Source organism: Kryptolebias marmoratus, linkage group LG10 (assembly GCF_001649575.2).
Source record: "Kryptolebias marmoratus isolate JLee-2015 linkage group LG10, ASM164957v2, whole genome shotgun sequence".
In the NCBI taxonomy this organism is placed as follows: Eukaryota; Metazoa; Chordata; class Actinopteri; order Cyprinodontiformes; family Rivulidae; genus Kryptolebias; species Kryptolebias marmoratus.
In genome coordinates, this window is record NC_051439.1 from 2,528,465 (window position 1) to 2,543,219 (window position 14,755).

The 14,755-nt window shown below is 35.8% G+C and overlaps 1 protein-coding gene across 10 annotated transcripts in view; it reads left to right on the forward strand.

Annotated features, from left to right (window-relative positions):
- tnika (TRAF2 and NCK interacting kinase a) overlaps nt 1-14,755 on the forward strand; it is a 101,066-nt gene that overhangs the window by 56,612 nt on the left and 29,699 nt on the right. For all 10 annotated transcript variants that reach the window (XM_037977654.1, XM_037977656.1, XM_037977657.1 and 7 more), the window contains exons 3-11: nt 2,723-2,779; nt 5,458-5,583; nt 7,773-7,883; nt 9,433-9,523; nt 10,620-10,750; nt 10,843-10,897; nt 11,458-11,539; nt 11,625-11,800; nt 13,431-13,494. In XM_037977654.1, the coding sequence (XP_037833582.1) occupies nt 2,723-2,779; nt 5,458-5,583; nt 7,773-7,883; nt 9,433-9,523; nt 10,620-10,750; nt 10,843-10,897; nt 11,458-11,539; nt 11,625-11,800; nt 13,431-13,494 (893 nt within the window). The remainder of the gene's footprint in view (nt 1-2,722; nt 2,780-5,457; nt 5,584-7,772; nt 7,884-9,432; nt 9,524-10,619; nt 10,751-10,842; nt 10,898-11,457; nt 11,540-11,624; nt 11,801-13,430; nt 13,495-14,755) is intronic.

Consider the following 14,755-nt stretch of genomic DNA (forward strand, 5'->3'; position numbering starts at 1 on the left):
AGAGTATTCAGCTTGTAGGGCACCACAACTGCTTCCACCCGCGTCGATCATCATCATCATATGAAATAACTTTTTGTCACAACAAAAAATAGTGGCTGGGAAAATATTTGAGTGGCTGGTAAAAAATTTTGTCCACCAGCCACTATGGCTGGTGATCAAAATTTTTAATTTCCACCCCTGGTTGTAGATGTACATTCAGTAATTACTTTTTTCTAGTTTTATTCAAATTTGTCCAGGTGTTCATGAAATAATTGGGTAACAGACTGACAGACAGACACACTCAGACATGGGCAAAAACAAAATGATTTATCTCTCAGCAAGGGGCAATAAGAAATAATTACCTCCAATAATTTGAAGCAATTTGTGAAACCTTTTAAAAGTAAATAAAATAAAATATTAACGATCACTTGTGTCATTTTATTGAACCCATAAAATAATTCTTTAACAGTGTTCAATTTAAAAATCAACTCATAAGCCCAAATATCTTGTCAGTTAATGAAAGATAATGTTTAATTGTATTTTTGTTGTTGTTGTTGACTAAAGGTCATACAGTCAATAATAGCATACCGTAATGAAATTAGCATTCTATGAAGGAATAGTTATGGCTGCCTTTTTTAACCTTGAAAATACATTATGTGCTCACTTATATGATATCTTAAGATCTAGCGAGATCTGTTGGTGCTAAAAATGTGTGTTGGGATTGATTCTCAAATACCCCAGTGTGACATTTTTGTGTTTGCTCAGGTCAGCTCAGTTAGCTGTGGTGTCCTATTTGAATTGCATTAACTTCAACAGATAATACAAGTTTAAAACAAAGATCATGCATTATCTGGTAATGCTCAGAGTATGTGTTAGAGAGGACTCCCAGACACTACCACACCACATTGTAGCTTAATATCTGTAAAACTGACTAAGTTTTAGGTATTTTTATGTTGGTTAAGATTGTTGAGCTGTGGTGACCATCCTGAATCGTGTGGATTCCAAATGGCAATTTGTTTAAGATGTACATCCAATAATTACCTTCAAAATCAGTTGTAGATGTATATCCAGTGGTCAATTTCTGAGAGTTTCATTAAAATTTGTCCAGTGGTTTATGGAATATTTTGCTAACACACAAACAAAGGCACACGGACATCCTTGCTGTCTTCCACTAAATGGCAGGCAATAAAGATGCAATAATAACTAATAGCAAGATTCTGAGTTTGCTTTAGCTAAAGTCATTCCAGTAATTGGAATGCCACCGACTTTTGCCAATAAATGATCTGTTCTTCCCTTAGCGTTCCTGGCATTCCTGGCATGTTTAATGGTGGTAGCATGTCTGTAGAAGGTATTTTAAACTCAGAACAATGATGCAAACTTATTTTTTATTCTTCCAGAAAAAAATTATAATTGTAGTTCTTCATGTGAGACATCCTAGAGTTTGTTGGTATGGATTTGGTTCTTTTGTCATTGGTCATAAACTGTTCTGATCAGGTTTAACATGCTGATCATCTGAATCCAGACAGGCTGAATCCAATAGAGGTTTCAGCATCTCTCTGAGATTAACTCACTAGTTAATCACAGCCACAGATGCTCTGTTGCAAATAAACCTCTTGGGTTTTCCATTTTGCCCCTCACCTTCCAGTCTGTTGGTTTCTCGCCACTTGATTCCTGAAGGGCTTAGCATTGTCTTACACAACTGTCCGCTCTGTGGATCAGTGTTACTCTTTTCTCTTTTCTATCTCCTGAGATCTTTTAGACTAGGTTTAATTTGTTTGTTTGTTCTCATGTATGTTAAGTCTTAAACAAGATTACAGAACATTTGCCTCCTAACGGCCTCTTTGTGGTTGGTGACCTGCTTAAATGAGTTCAAAGCAGGTTAGGGATTCAAATAAAGATGTGTGGACATTTTAGAGAAATCAAATGCAGCAAAGTAAATCCATTTAGATTTAATGTTAGGGAAGAAGATTAAACTGTTGAATTTTTACCAAATGGCTAAAAAAGAAACAATAAATATCTAAAAAATGAAGTTATAATTTATATAAATTTTATGTTAAAAAAATTATATTTCAATAATTTTCTGAAGATGAATTTGAGCTTCTCAGGTTTAAGATTTCTGTTTTTCTTTCTTAACCCTCTCAAGGCAGGCGTTGCAACAACATATCTGATTTTTCCTGTTACCAAAACTTAATTGGAGCCTGAGAGGGTTAAACAACTTGATGCTGTTGTGGCAGCAAAATAACTTCCAGGCACTGTTAGATGAAATCACTCAAACAGGTTTATTTATATGTTGTGCACAAAACATAGAGAGCATTAAAGACAATTAAGAATTAACATCAGAGTCCCAGGTCTGAATGAGGAAGCTCCGAATCAAAGCTCTGCCCCTCAAGTCAACACAGGAGCTTTTATTAAATATATTGAAATGCTGGACCAGAAGGAGGAGTTGGGGAAAAGCAAGGCAGTCTGGTTCCCATGAGAAGAAAATTCAACATCGCTCCTATAAACAAGTTCATTCTGTGAGAACCCATGGCACTTGGAAAAGAAGTCATAACATAATCAGGATTTATCAACAGCAGGTGTTACCCTATAATAATTTCTGCCATTACAATGCCCAAAAGTGAAGATGTGCAAATGTGCTGGTTGTGTTTTAAAACTTTTAGATGTTCACTAATGTGTCTCCTCGCTTCTGCCTTCCTTTCTGCTCTTTCTTTTTTTTTTCTTCTGTCTCACTCCTTTCTTCCAGGGTCGCCATATTAAGACAGGGCAGTTGGCAGCCATCAAGATCATGGATGTGACTGAGGTAAGACATACCCTGGAACACACACAGACATATCATCTGAAGCAATTAAACCATAGCCAACCATGTCATCTAATTAAGAATGATGAGTCAGTGCTGGTGTGTGTGTGCGTGTATGATGTGGAAGAGAGAATGCGAGGACAGGTCTATTGCCATGGTAATATTAGCTGGAGGTATCGGGACAACAGTGTGGTCTCAGGTGTGTCAAGCCAGGAGATTTGGGGTGTGTGTCTCAGCAATATTTAAAGACCCTCACACCCTGCACTGTCAACAAAACAAGAAATCACTGCAGGAATCAACAATCACACGCTCTTAAGAATGGATACCATCAATGGAAGCCTGAATAAACAATTATAGGATGCAACATACATGAAAAAAACAAAAAACAAACACAGACTAATACAGCAAAACATTTGTAATAAGACCAAAGAAATGACAATTTCTGAAAACATGCCATGCTAAGTGCTGAATGACTGCTAAGATATGCTGAAGAAGGTGAAACTGAGTTCTTGAAGAAACAAAATGCTAGCTAAAAGCAGTAAAACACTAGCTTAATCCTCAAAGAAGCAAAGCACTCGCTGAAGTCAAAAGTAGCAAATTCCTAGTTAAAAGAAGAAAAATACTAGCTAAAGGCAAAATGTAGCAGAAAGCTAACTATAGCTAAATCCTCTATTCAATTCAGTTCAGTTTATTTATATAGCGCCAAGTCACCACAAAAGTCATCTCAAGGCATCTCTGTACAAAAACATTCTCATACAATGTAAAGAGTCAATTAGTAAAAGTTAACTATCTAAGGAAGCCACCAGATTGCATTGAATCTTCCATTTGTTGCAGTCTCCCATCATTAGCAGCACATAGGTGACAGTGGAAAAAAACAACTCCTTTTTAACAGGAAGACAGTAGGTGTCCATCTACCTCGACCGGTAGTTCCCAGGCCAGAGAAGATACATAATTCCTCCAGCAAGTTCTGGGTCTGCCCCAAGGTCTCTTCCAAGTCGGACATGCCCAGATAACCTCCATAGAGAGGCATCCAGTAGACATCCTAATCAGATGCCCGAACCACCTCAAATGACTTCTTTTGATGAGAAGGAGCAGCGTCTCTACACTGAGCTCTTTCTTCACCACGACCGATTGAAGCAACACCCTCATTACTGCGGACGAGGCACCAATCTGTCAATACATCTCCCACTCCATCCTACCATTACTCATAAACAAGACTCCCAGATACTTGAACTGCTCCACGTGAGACAGAGACTCACCCTCTCTACCTCTTTTTGTCTCTCTCTCTTTTGAGGGCTTCAGGAGGGTAAAAGCTGGAACTCCTCACTCTCTGCTTTTAGAATTGAAAAAGTTCCTCGGATGAGAAGCATAACATCTTTAGCTACAGAATAGAAGTTCTTGTGGGGTTTTTTTTGTTGTTTTTTTTTTGTTTTTTTTTAACTTTTTTTGGTTTTACCTTGTCCTGGATGATAAGCGCAATATGCAAATTCCAAAAGAGAACAGCGTTTTCTAAAGGAATTAAAGATATCTCAATGTATTTTTATTGGGAAAATATTTGTAAATAAAGTAAATATTTTGAAAAGTATAAATGTTAAGGCTCAGTTATAGTCGCGCTTTGTAGTGTCGCGCAGGGCTCCGCACATGGCATACGGAACCGAGTGAGTGGTGTAGGCGTTTATACTTGACGCTTACATTGGTGCAGTATTCTCCGAAAAGACAGGGGGCAGTACACTGCATGACCGGTGGAAATGCGGTAAAATAAAAAGAGCAGACTGAGCAGATGGTTGTCACATCAAATATGGCTGCACGTATTCAGGAGGAAGACCTGTTGTGTTTATGGCTGTGATACAGAGAGGATGTTTAAACTTAAAGCATTCAGTTTGACTTTCTTTGATTTATTTGCTTTGAAAGAAATGTTGAGTACAAAATGATAGTTAACTGTACTGTATTATTAGTTGTGATTCGCCCATCATAAGGCTAATATTTCTTCCCTCTGTGGTCTATAAACATTCTTTTTTGTCGACTGTAGCAGTAATCTCCTGCCATGTGTTTTTAGCCGTTTGATTATCTTTGTGATCTCTCGTAGAGGGATCATATAAATGCTGATACAGGCAAACCAGCTTCACTAGAGTAGTGAAATCATCCATTTTGAATGGAGTGTGGCGGGCGCGGTCTGCGCCAAGAAAAAACTAGGAGGTGCATGACACAAACAAAAATTATAACACCCGTCTTCCGTATAAGCTGAAACTTTTCGTTATATGAATGGGTAAAATAGCACATCTATGATGAAGTTGTATGAATAAATCTGCTTAAATAACTATTAGCTACTAAAGAATATTAATGGAAAACACCAATGTGAAGGTAAGGAGCCACAACTGTAAGTAACTGAAATGAAACTTACTAACTTGAAATCATGGTTCATTTCTCTGGCATTTTACTAAACATTAAAAGTATTTAACAGCCTCTATAACAATTTATTTCAAACCGCTGCACCCAGCTGTGTGGCAGAAAGCCTCTGAAAACAGAAGTAGGCTTTTACTGTGGATTTGGAACCCAGCTGTTTGCTCTGCAACATTAAACTGATTTCTAAGCAAATTCACATTGAAACTGATTGCTTCTTTTGTTCAGTAATAAAAATCCTGATATAAAGCCTGTTGATGTTTCTGCTTTTTACTTGCCAGAATGAGCAAGATGAGATCAAATCAGAAATCAGCATGCTCAAGAAGTTCAGTAACCACAAGAACATCGCCACCTACTTCGGAGTGTTCATCAAGAAAACCCGTCCTGGTGTAGATGACCAGCTTTGGGTATGAGATCATTTCTGTGTGTTTGTTTACATTTTTTTGTAATGTTGGCAAAATATCTTGTGAAAGAGTGAATTAATTTAATAAAACTCAGAAATGTATTAGTGGATGTACATTTACAGCTAATTACCTTTTGGAGTCAAGCTTATTTAAGATGGTTGCCACAGATGAGCAACCTTATTACGCAAAGAAATGCCTATCAGCCAATTTTACTGGTATCAACCTTGAATTTAGTGTGGTAGTAGCTGAGGGTCATAATCAACACATACTCCAAGCACTAACTGATTGCAAAAGATCTGTTTTTAAAACTTTGTCATTAACTTTTACTTTCAACTACCTGTCTGTGAGCAAAATATCTTGTGAAAAAGCAGACTGCCTTTAATGACATTTTCTGAAAGTAATCAATCACTGGGTGTACTTCTACAACTGATTAACGTTTAGTGACACCCGTATTCTAGACTGTAACCAAATCAAATACCCTGACTTCTAATGGATCGCGCAAGATTTCTCAATATTGCATGACATTGTGCACAATGTCATTTACAAGGTTTGACCAAAACAGCTGGAATTCTCCATTTTTATGGTCTTAGTTTAAAAAGTGGTGAGCGATGTGATTTTCTTTAAGGAATGCTAAGCCTTAAAATTTTTATTTGTTGTTGTTTACAAGGGACATGCGCTGTCTTTGAAAACGACAGAGCAGAACATATATAAGTGATTTTCAGTCTGTCGGTGTTATATTATTAGACTAAAAAAGCAACAGTATTGTGAATAGATCCACACAGTAGCTGTAGGTTTGCATCCACTGGGGAACTATACAAATAAAATGCTCCAGAGAAAGATACAAAGGATGTGGACCAGCTTATGTTTGGCTGCTGCTGCAATAAATCATGCATTAATGTGATCTAAAGGAACTCTCCTCACACTCATCTTTTTGCATTTATCTTACTACAATTGGAGGACACACACTAATGCATTCACACACACCAAATCTACTGCCTGCAGATTTCTCCCTGACTGAACAGCTCGCATTTCGGATTTTCTTTCTCCTTTAGAGCTCATAGCTGTGGTTTCTACATGTATCCTCTTCTATTTATACATGTACTGTAGGAGCATACTTCTTTTGTGTTTGTGTACACACTTGCAGTTGGGATGAAAGGAGTGTAGCTGCTGCTCGCCAACTGCCAAATTCCCTTTAATCTAAAAGGATTGATGGAGGGGACAGGGGGTGGGCTTAAAGCAGAGCCAGAACTGACCAGCTGAACTTATGTCCACCTGTCTCTGTGGATGGATACAAAGCTGAGATAAGAAAAAGAAAGATAGGATTCAATCCAATTCAAGATGGCTGCCACATTCAAATGACCAAACACACACAAAAAATTATAGTCCAGTTTTATAGATATTGAGCTAAAATGTTGGGCTTGAAGCAGAGAGTCATTTGCAAAACATTTTTCAAAAAAATAATCATTTAAACTTTACCAATAATTGCTAGAGTCAACCCTGTTTGTCTTTAAGCAAAATATCTCATGAACCACTGAACAGATTTTGATAGAACTCTCTGAAAGTAACTATTAAATGTAAATCTATAATTGATTAACTTTTGGTGACAATACAATTTAAGATGGCCACCACACCTAAGTAAAATTAGCCAACACAAAACTGGCAATACCTCAGTCAGTTATACAGATTTTGAGCTAAAATGAATTATAGTAGCTGAGAGTCATTAACAACACAAACTCTAAGCATGACCAAATATTTTATGAGATTGTGCACAACATTATTTTTAAGGTTTGACCAAAATTGAAACAAGTCAATCATTTCTCAACAGAAGATGATCTTAGTTTAAATTTCTGACATTAAAGGCATCAGGTGATATGCATTACTTCAGGGAATACTAGACCTTTATTTTATGTTATTGCAAACAAGTACCAGTGCTTTAGTATCTTTCTAATAATATGGGCACAATTTAATCTCTGAAATGATTTTAAGTCCTGTTGTATTAAAGAAGAGAACTGTTAAGTTATTGAAAGTGGAAAAATGAGTGCCTATAAATAAACAAGTTCAACTGTTAGACTTAATCACTTGAAGTTGTTTTACAAGATTATCTGGCTCCTCATGAACAGTTCTAGAGAAACCTGCTTCTTTTTTGTGAAACAAACACCAAAAAGAGATCATTTTATGTGTTTTGCACGCAGCTGGTCATGGAGTTTTGTGGAGCTGGCTCAGTGACAGACCTGATCAAAAACACCAAGGGCAACACTCTTAAGGAGGAGTGGATAGCTTACATCTGCAAAGAGATTATCAAGGTAAGTGCTAAAACTAATAGACCAAAACAAATGCTTCTGCCTCTTTTAAATGACTTTAAGTCACAAAAACAACACAGGTTCCTTTTTAAAAATAATCTTAATCAAGCTTGTAACAGTATTGTTTTCCTGTTTATAGGTTTTCAGTTTTTATTTTATTTTTTTTAATTTTTTTTTTTTTTTTTTTTATTTTTTTTTTTTTTTTTGGGGGGGGGGAGGTGTAGGCAAACTACTTCCTCATAGTATATGTAACTTTTATACTTTTTAACTTTAATTACAATTTTTTTATAGACATACATTGACATATCTTCAATTCTTTCAATAACATTGTTCTCTCTTTAACACATTTGCTCAATTTTTGTGTTCTACTGTCTTGCCAATTTTAGCTTTTAGCATTTTTTGTTTGCTAATTGCAGCTTTTAGCTATGGGTTTGTTACTTTTAGCTGCAGTTTTGCTACATTTGGTTTTTAGCCAGTGTTTTCGAATTGTAGTTTTTAGTTATGGGTTTGCAAATTTCTGCTGTTAGATATAGTTTTGCTCATTTTAGCTGTTAGCTAGGTTTTAGCTAATTTTAGCTTTTAGCTACAGTTTTGCTGCATGTTTTCAACTATGGTTGTATTATTGTAAAACTTAGCTGATTCTAGCTTTTAGTTAAGGTGTTGTTAATTTTTAGACTTTAGCTACTGTCTTGCTCATTTGTTAACAAAGGTTTTGGTCATTTTATCTTTTAACTACACCTTTAACTATGGGTTTGCCAGTTTTAGCTTTTAGCAATTATTTTGCTAATTTTGTTTTTAGATATGATTTTGTTAGCTTTAGCTTTTAGCAGATGTTTGGTTAGCTTTAGCTTTTAGCAACAATTTAGCTAATTTTTGTTTTTAGCAATGGTTTTGCTGAATTTAGCTTTAAGCAACAGTTTTCAACAGTTTTCCTACTTTTATCTTTTAGCTAGTTTTTTCTGATTGCAACTTTTAGCTCCATTTTTTTCTACATTTTAGTTTTTAGAAATACTTTTGCTAATTTAACCTTTTAGTAACAGTTTTGCTGATTCAAGTTTTTAGTTAGGCTTTTGCTGATTTTAGCTTCCAGATAAGGTTTTTCTTATTCTAAATTTTAGAATAATTATTTTTTAGCACATTATCTCTACATCTAGTTGGTTTTGTGCAGCGGCGGCATCGCTGACTTAAGTCCATTCATGTTTTTCCCACCCACTGTCCTGTTTATAGTTATCCCTAATTTAGTCGCTTCCTGTCATCTCTGCCTCAAACTGTATATCTCATTACTCAATTTCTTTGAACTTTTATTGCAGTTAAAATGCTAATTACTGAATTGTAAAAGCTTGTTGTTGTTGTTGTTGTTGTTTTCAGATTTCTTTCTGATATTACTTCTTTTGCTGCAATAATGTAAAGCATATTTCAATTCAGTCACAGGCAGGTGAATTGTCCAGGACTGGAGCAGCTGGTCCAGCTCAAGGACTGCTTCTCTTTTTTTATAATCAGAATTTGGCTCTTCGCTGCTTCCTTCACACCTTATCTCTGTATCTGTCTGCAGGGTTTGGCTCATCTCCATCAACACAAGGTCATCCACAGAGACATCAAGGGACAGAATGTCCTGCTGACTGAGAACGCTGATGTCAAATTAGGTCAGGCTGCCGTCTAACCCCCACTTAACAAAATAACTTCAGGATTGGGGGATCAGTAGGAGGTGTACAGTTTCACTGAGCTTAAGGATTCACATTGATGATGCTGTGTGGCTTTACTCTTCTCTTTTATGCTGAAAACCAGCCTACCTCTCCCTTTGTAACTCTGCCCACAGGAACTCTCTACATCCTCTTTAAAGCCCAATAAAGAAGAAGATTTTAGTGTTTGTGTGTGTTTGCAGGTTTCCTGTTTATAGTTATTTCTGTATGTTTTTTTGCAGACAAACTACTTCTGCATACTGCATGCTATTTTAACTATTCTTATATCAAAACCTTCAGTTTGATCAAGAATAGATAGATAGATATGACCTTTGAGTTTTGTAAGTTTTATGCTTCTCAAATATTTACCTTTTATTTAAAATAAAATTTCCCATACAAATACATTAAGGAACTTTTCAACTCCCTCAAAACCATGTTTCTCTGAAATCTGCTTCATCATACTTGCTCTACTTTTGTCTTCTATTCTACTCTTAACTAGTTTTTAACTAGTATTAGTTTTACAATTCTGACACTTACAACTTGTAGCTACCATTCTCTTCTGTTTAGCTTTTAACTACAGTTTTTCTAAATGTAGCTAATATTTTGCTAACTCTAGGATCTGTTTTTCTAATTTTAACTTTCACATCTGTTTTGCTCATTTAGCCTAATCTGCTGCTTGATTTAATTTTTAGCGACTTTTTTGGTATTTTTTAGTTACCATTTAGCTTTAGCATCTGTTGAGCTACCTTACCTTCAGGTTTTGCTCATATTAATATATGCTTTTTTTCTACAAAACTGTTTTGCTAATTCTAGCATTTGTTTTTCTTATTTTAGCTTTAACACTAGTCTTGATAATATTGGCTAAGTATTATTAGTTGTTAGCTAGTGTGCTGCTTTTATTTTGTGTTCTGCTTAGTTTGTGTCTCAGAAAATTAATTCGGCACTCAGCATTCATGCTACATTTTTGCAGTGATAATTTTCTAGTTCAATATAATTTATAATTTCCTAAATAATTGAGTAAAGTGCAGTGGTTTTGTTTGTGTGTCTGTTTGTGCTGTAGTGGACTTTGGGGTTTCGGCCCAGATGGACAAAACAGTAGGAAGGAGGAACACGTTTATCGGGACACCGTATTGGATGGCGCCAGAAGTTATCGCCTGCGAGGAAAACCCTCAAGCCACATATGACTGCAAGGTCATATTTCGTCTCTAACATTTGTTTTAAGATGTGTATTCCTCAGTTTTTTGAACCCCTCCTTCTGAGAATTTATTCTTCCTTCATTACAGAGTGATGTATGGTCACTGGGAATTACAGCGATAGAGATGGCTGAAGGGGCGCCACGTAAGCACTCAGTCAATATGCTACATCTCTGTTCCACATTTGGGCTGCTATGGTACACTATTGTAATCAGGAGTCCGATCATTTTCAATCCAGGCATTTGCAGGACATTAATAACGATAACAAACAGACAGACAGAAAACAAATTGGTTGTCAGATTTCTGTTGTTTGGTCTTTTATTTATCATCTTATTCTTAGAGGCATTCACACATGGTTGTGATCATTAGGGATGACAGGATTTATTTTCATTTCAGTGCAAAAAAGATAAAACTCCTAATTTATCATCATATTGTCCAGTCTTAGCTGAACTTGACTCAGGTTTAGGTCTGTCATTTACTTGGCATATGTTGAAGTTTAAATGAAGAAATGTAAAAATAAATAAGAAAATAAACTTAGAAAAACAACATATGATGTCAGTTTTGAAAAAGATAGCAAACTTTAAGAAGAGAACACACCAGTGTTGACACATGTGAAAAAGTTTGTTTAAACATTACCATTACGATAATTTGTCAAAATTCTGAGAACAGATTTATCCAAATTCCCCCCTGTCTCAAACTTTTCAGCACTGTCAGACATGCACCCTATGAGAGCTCTCTTCCTCATTCCACGCAATCCCCCTCCCAGACTCAAGACAAAGTTAAAGTGGTGAGTGTGTATGTGTGGTAATAGTTTCATAGCACTGCATGAGTTTCTTTCCATCCACCTTCTCACTGAACATGTCTGGTTTCAGGTCAGATAAGTTCAAGACATTCATAGATTGCACACTGGCGAAGAACCATACCCTGAGATCCAGCACAGAACAACTCCTCCAAACTCCGTTCATTAGAGACCTTCCCAATGAGAAGATGATCCGCATCCAGCTGAAGGACCACATCGATCGCACCAAGAAGAAGAAAGGAGAGAAGGGTGAGGGTGAAATTAAAGGCCTTGCATTTCATGAAGGAAATCATATCACCCGCTGTCTTTCATGACAGAGTTTTAGACTATATCATCCTATGTTCAGAAATAACAGATTTATTGCCATTTTGGTCCAACCTTAAAAATAATCTGTCTCAAGCGATATTGTAAGATGTCACTATCAAAGTATGTGTTGTGAGTAACTCTCACCTACCACACTAAATTTCAGCTCAAGATCTGTTAAACTGATTGAGTTACAGCCATCTTTGTGTTGGCTAAAGTCGACTGTTTGCGGCAGCCAGCCAGCTCGAGTTAGGTTGACTCCAAAAGTCAATGAGTTTTTGATCTACCATGATCAGTTGCAGTTTATACATTCAGTCATGGATGTCTGCATGGATGATTGCAAGACACAATGTTTATAAGGGACAACCATAAAGACCTGAAGATACTGCAAAATATTTTGTGCCAAAGACATCTGTACTAGCAGTATGACAATCCAAAATCACACAAGGGTTTCTTGGAAGAGAAAAGTATGAAAAGCCCTACAGTAAGGGTAATATATAGCGCACTCTTAGATATACACATAATCTCACGCTCATTCTGTCACATTCATGGTTATCAGCATGATAGGAAATAAAAGTGACAGACTTGCATTAAATGCTCCCTATTGAGTGAAAGACTGATGGTCGACACACAGAATGACACCAGTAAGAACTACATTAACCGCTTCAAGAATCAACATTCTGCAGAGACAAAAAGAAATGTCCTGTAACTCTCTCTGCTCACACTTTGACATACTCAGAGGACAGATGTACCTCAATCTGTCTCAGGTAGAACTGGGCTGCTTCTACAATCTTTTAGCTTTAAATCCTGCTGGACCGAGAAAGCTCCTGAGCTAATGTTCTCCACCTCGCTACACGTAGTAAAACACTGAACACTGATTCTTGTTTTCATTTTTACCTACATTATTTGCAATCTGATTACTTCTGCAAACTTTGTGCAGTTTTAGTAATTTGTATACAAAATGTTCAGCACATTCGGTAAATGGCTTTTAAGACTTAGTCTGTTCTAACTTGTGCTTTTCAGAATATTTAACTTTCATATAGAAATCTCTTCAGTTCCTTCAAAACCACTTCCCTGTGGACTCTGTTTCATTATACTTGCTCTATATGTCTTTTTATGCTGCTTTTAGTTTCTGGGTAACCTTTTGTTACTTTTAGAATTTAGCAAGTCTTTTGCTACATTTAGCTTTCAGACAGCCTTTTGTTACTTTAAATTTTTTTCCTAGATTTTTTGATACTTTTAGCAAGCCTTTTGTTCTTTTTAGATTTTTAACTATCATTTTGCAGTTTGACTTTTTAAATAGAGTATTGTTACTTTTAGTTTTTAGGTAGCTCATTGTTACACTTAACTGTAAGTTAGCATTTTGATACTTTCAGTTTCTAGTTAACCTTTTGCTGCTTGTAGCTTTTAGCTAGCAAGTTTGATATTTTAGCTAGCATAACAACTCAGTTCAGCTTTTTCAGAAAATTTCAGCTGTCAAATACAATGTTTATGCTGTGTGTTTGCAAAGGAAAAAAGAAGAAAAACATGTTCTCTTTTTTTGTTTGTTTGTTTTTCTCTTCTCCACCATCATAAGATGAGACAGAATATGACTGGAGTGGCAGTGATGATGACAATGAAGAAGATATGTCTGATCTGGGGTAAGTGTTTTTTAAAACCTTATGTGTATCTTAAAAGTGTAATCCAGATCTTTTCAAGTGGGCTTTTGTGGAAAAGTTATGAACAATTAATATCTTATCTGTTAAAGATTTTAAACAACCTCAGTTTGGAGAAACAAAGCTTAATTTTGACCACATTGATGAGCTAATGGCTAGTCTAAGAAGGGCCAAAATTCTAGAACTCCAGTCTGAAACATTTTTAGTGCTTCAGGCTACCACTTCATAAACTTTTACATTCGTAACTTTCACATTACACAGTTATTTAAAATGACTTTTAGAGTTATATGGAAGTGCAAATCGTGGCAATAGGAGCTATTTGCACTAGCTTGCTGTAAGACTTCCTGTGCAACCTGGGGTATTTCCTGCAGGAATATCATATTTCTGTTGGCTAAAAAAAACAGAAAACAGTGAAACTGATAGCCGTGTTAAAAGTTAGACAGCTAGACATGTCTCCCCCATGCTGTTAAAATGTTAGTTTTTTGTGATGTAAAAAAATGAAACCGTAATAAATCATTTCAAAACATTTCCCATCTTTAATATGACATAAACCCTGTATGAATCCAATGAAAAACTAAAATCGGATGTGGAGGAAAATAAAAAATAAAAATAAAAAAAGATGCAATAAACTGAAGTCTAAAAACAAAATAATGTTGAATCACATTCTGCTTTAGAAACATCTTTTAGTCTACTTGGAAAAGAGTCCATCAGCAAGCCACACTCATCAGTGCTTCACAACTGTCAGATTTTGAGGCCATGTTTTTTTCCATAGCTCTCTTTAAGTCACTTCACAGATCAGGTTTAGGTTTTGACTGTGGATAAGATTGTAATTTTCTTCTGGTGAATCCATTCTTTTGCTAATTTGGATACAGGTGCTGGTCATAAAATTAGAATATCATGAAAAAGTAGATTGATTTCAGTAATTCCATTTAAAAAGTGAAACTTGTATATTATATTTATACATTACATACAAACTCATATATTTCAAATGTTTATTTTGTTTAATTTTGATGATTACAAATGACAACAAATGAAAATCTCAAATTCATCATATCAGAAAATTAGAATATTACTGAAGACCAATAAAAACAAGGGATTTATAGAAATGTTGGCCAACTGAAAAGTATGAACATGAAAAGTATGAGCATGTACAGCACTCAGTATTTAGTTGGGCCTCCTTTGGCCTGTATTACTGCAGCAATGCGGCGTGGCATGGAGTCGATCAGTCTGTGGCACTGCTCAGGTG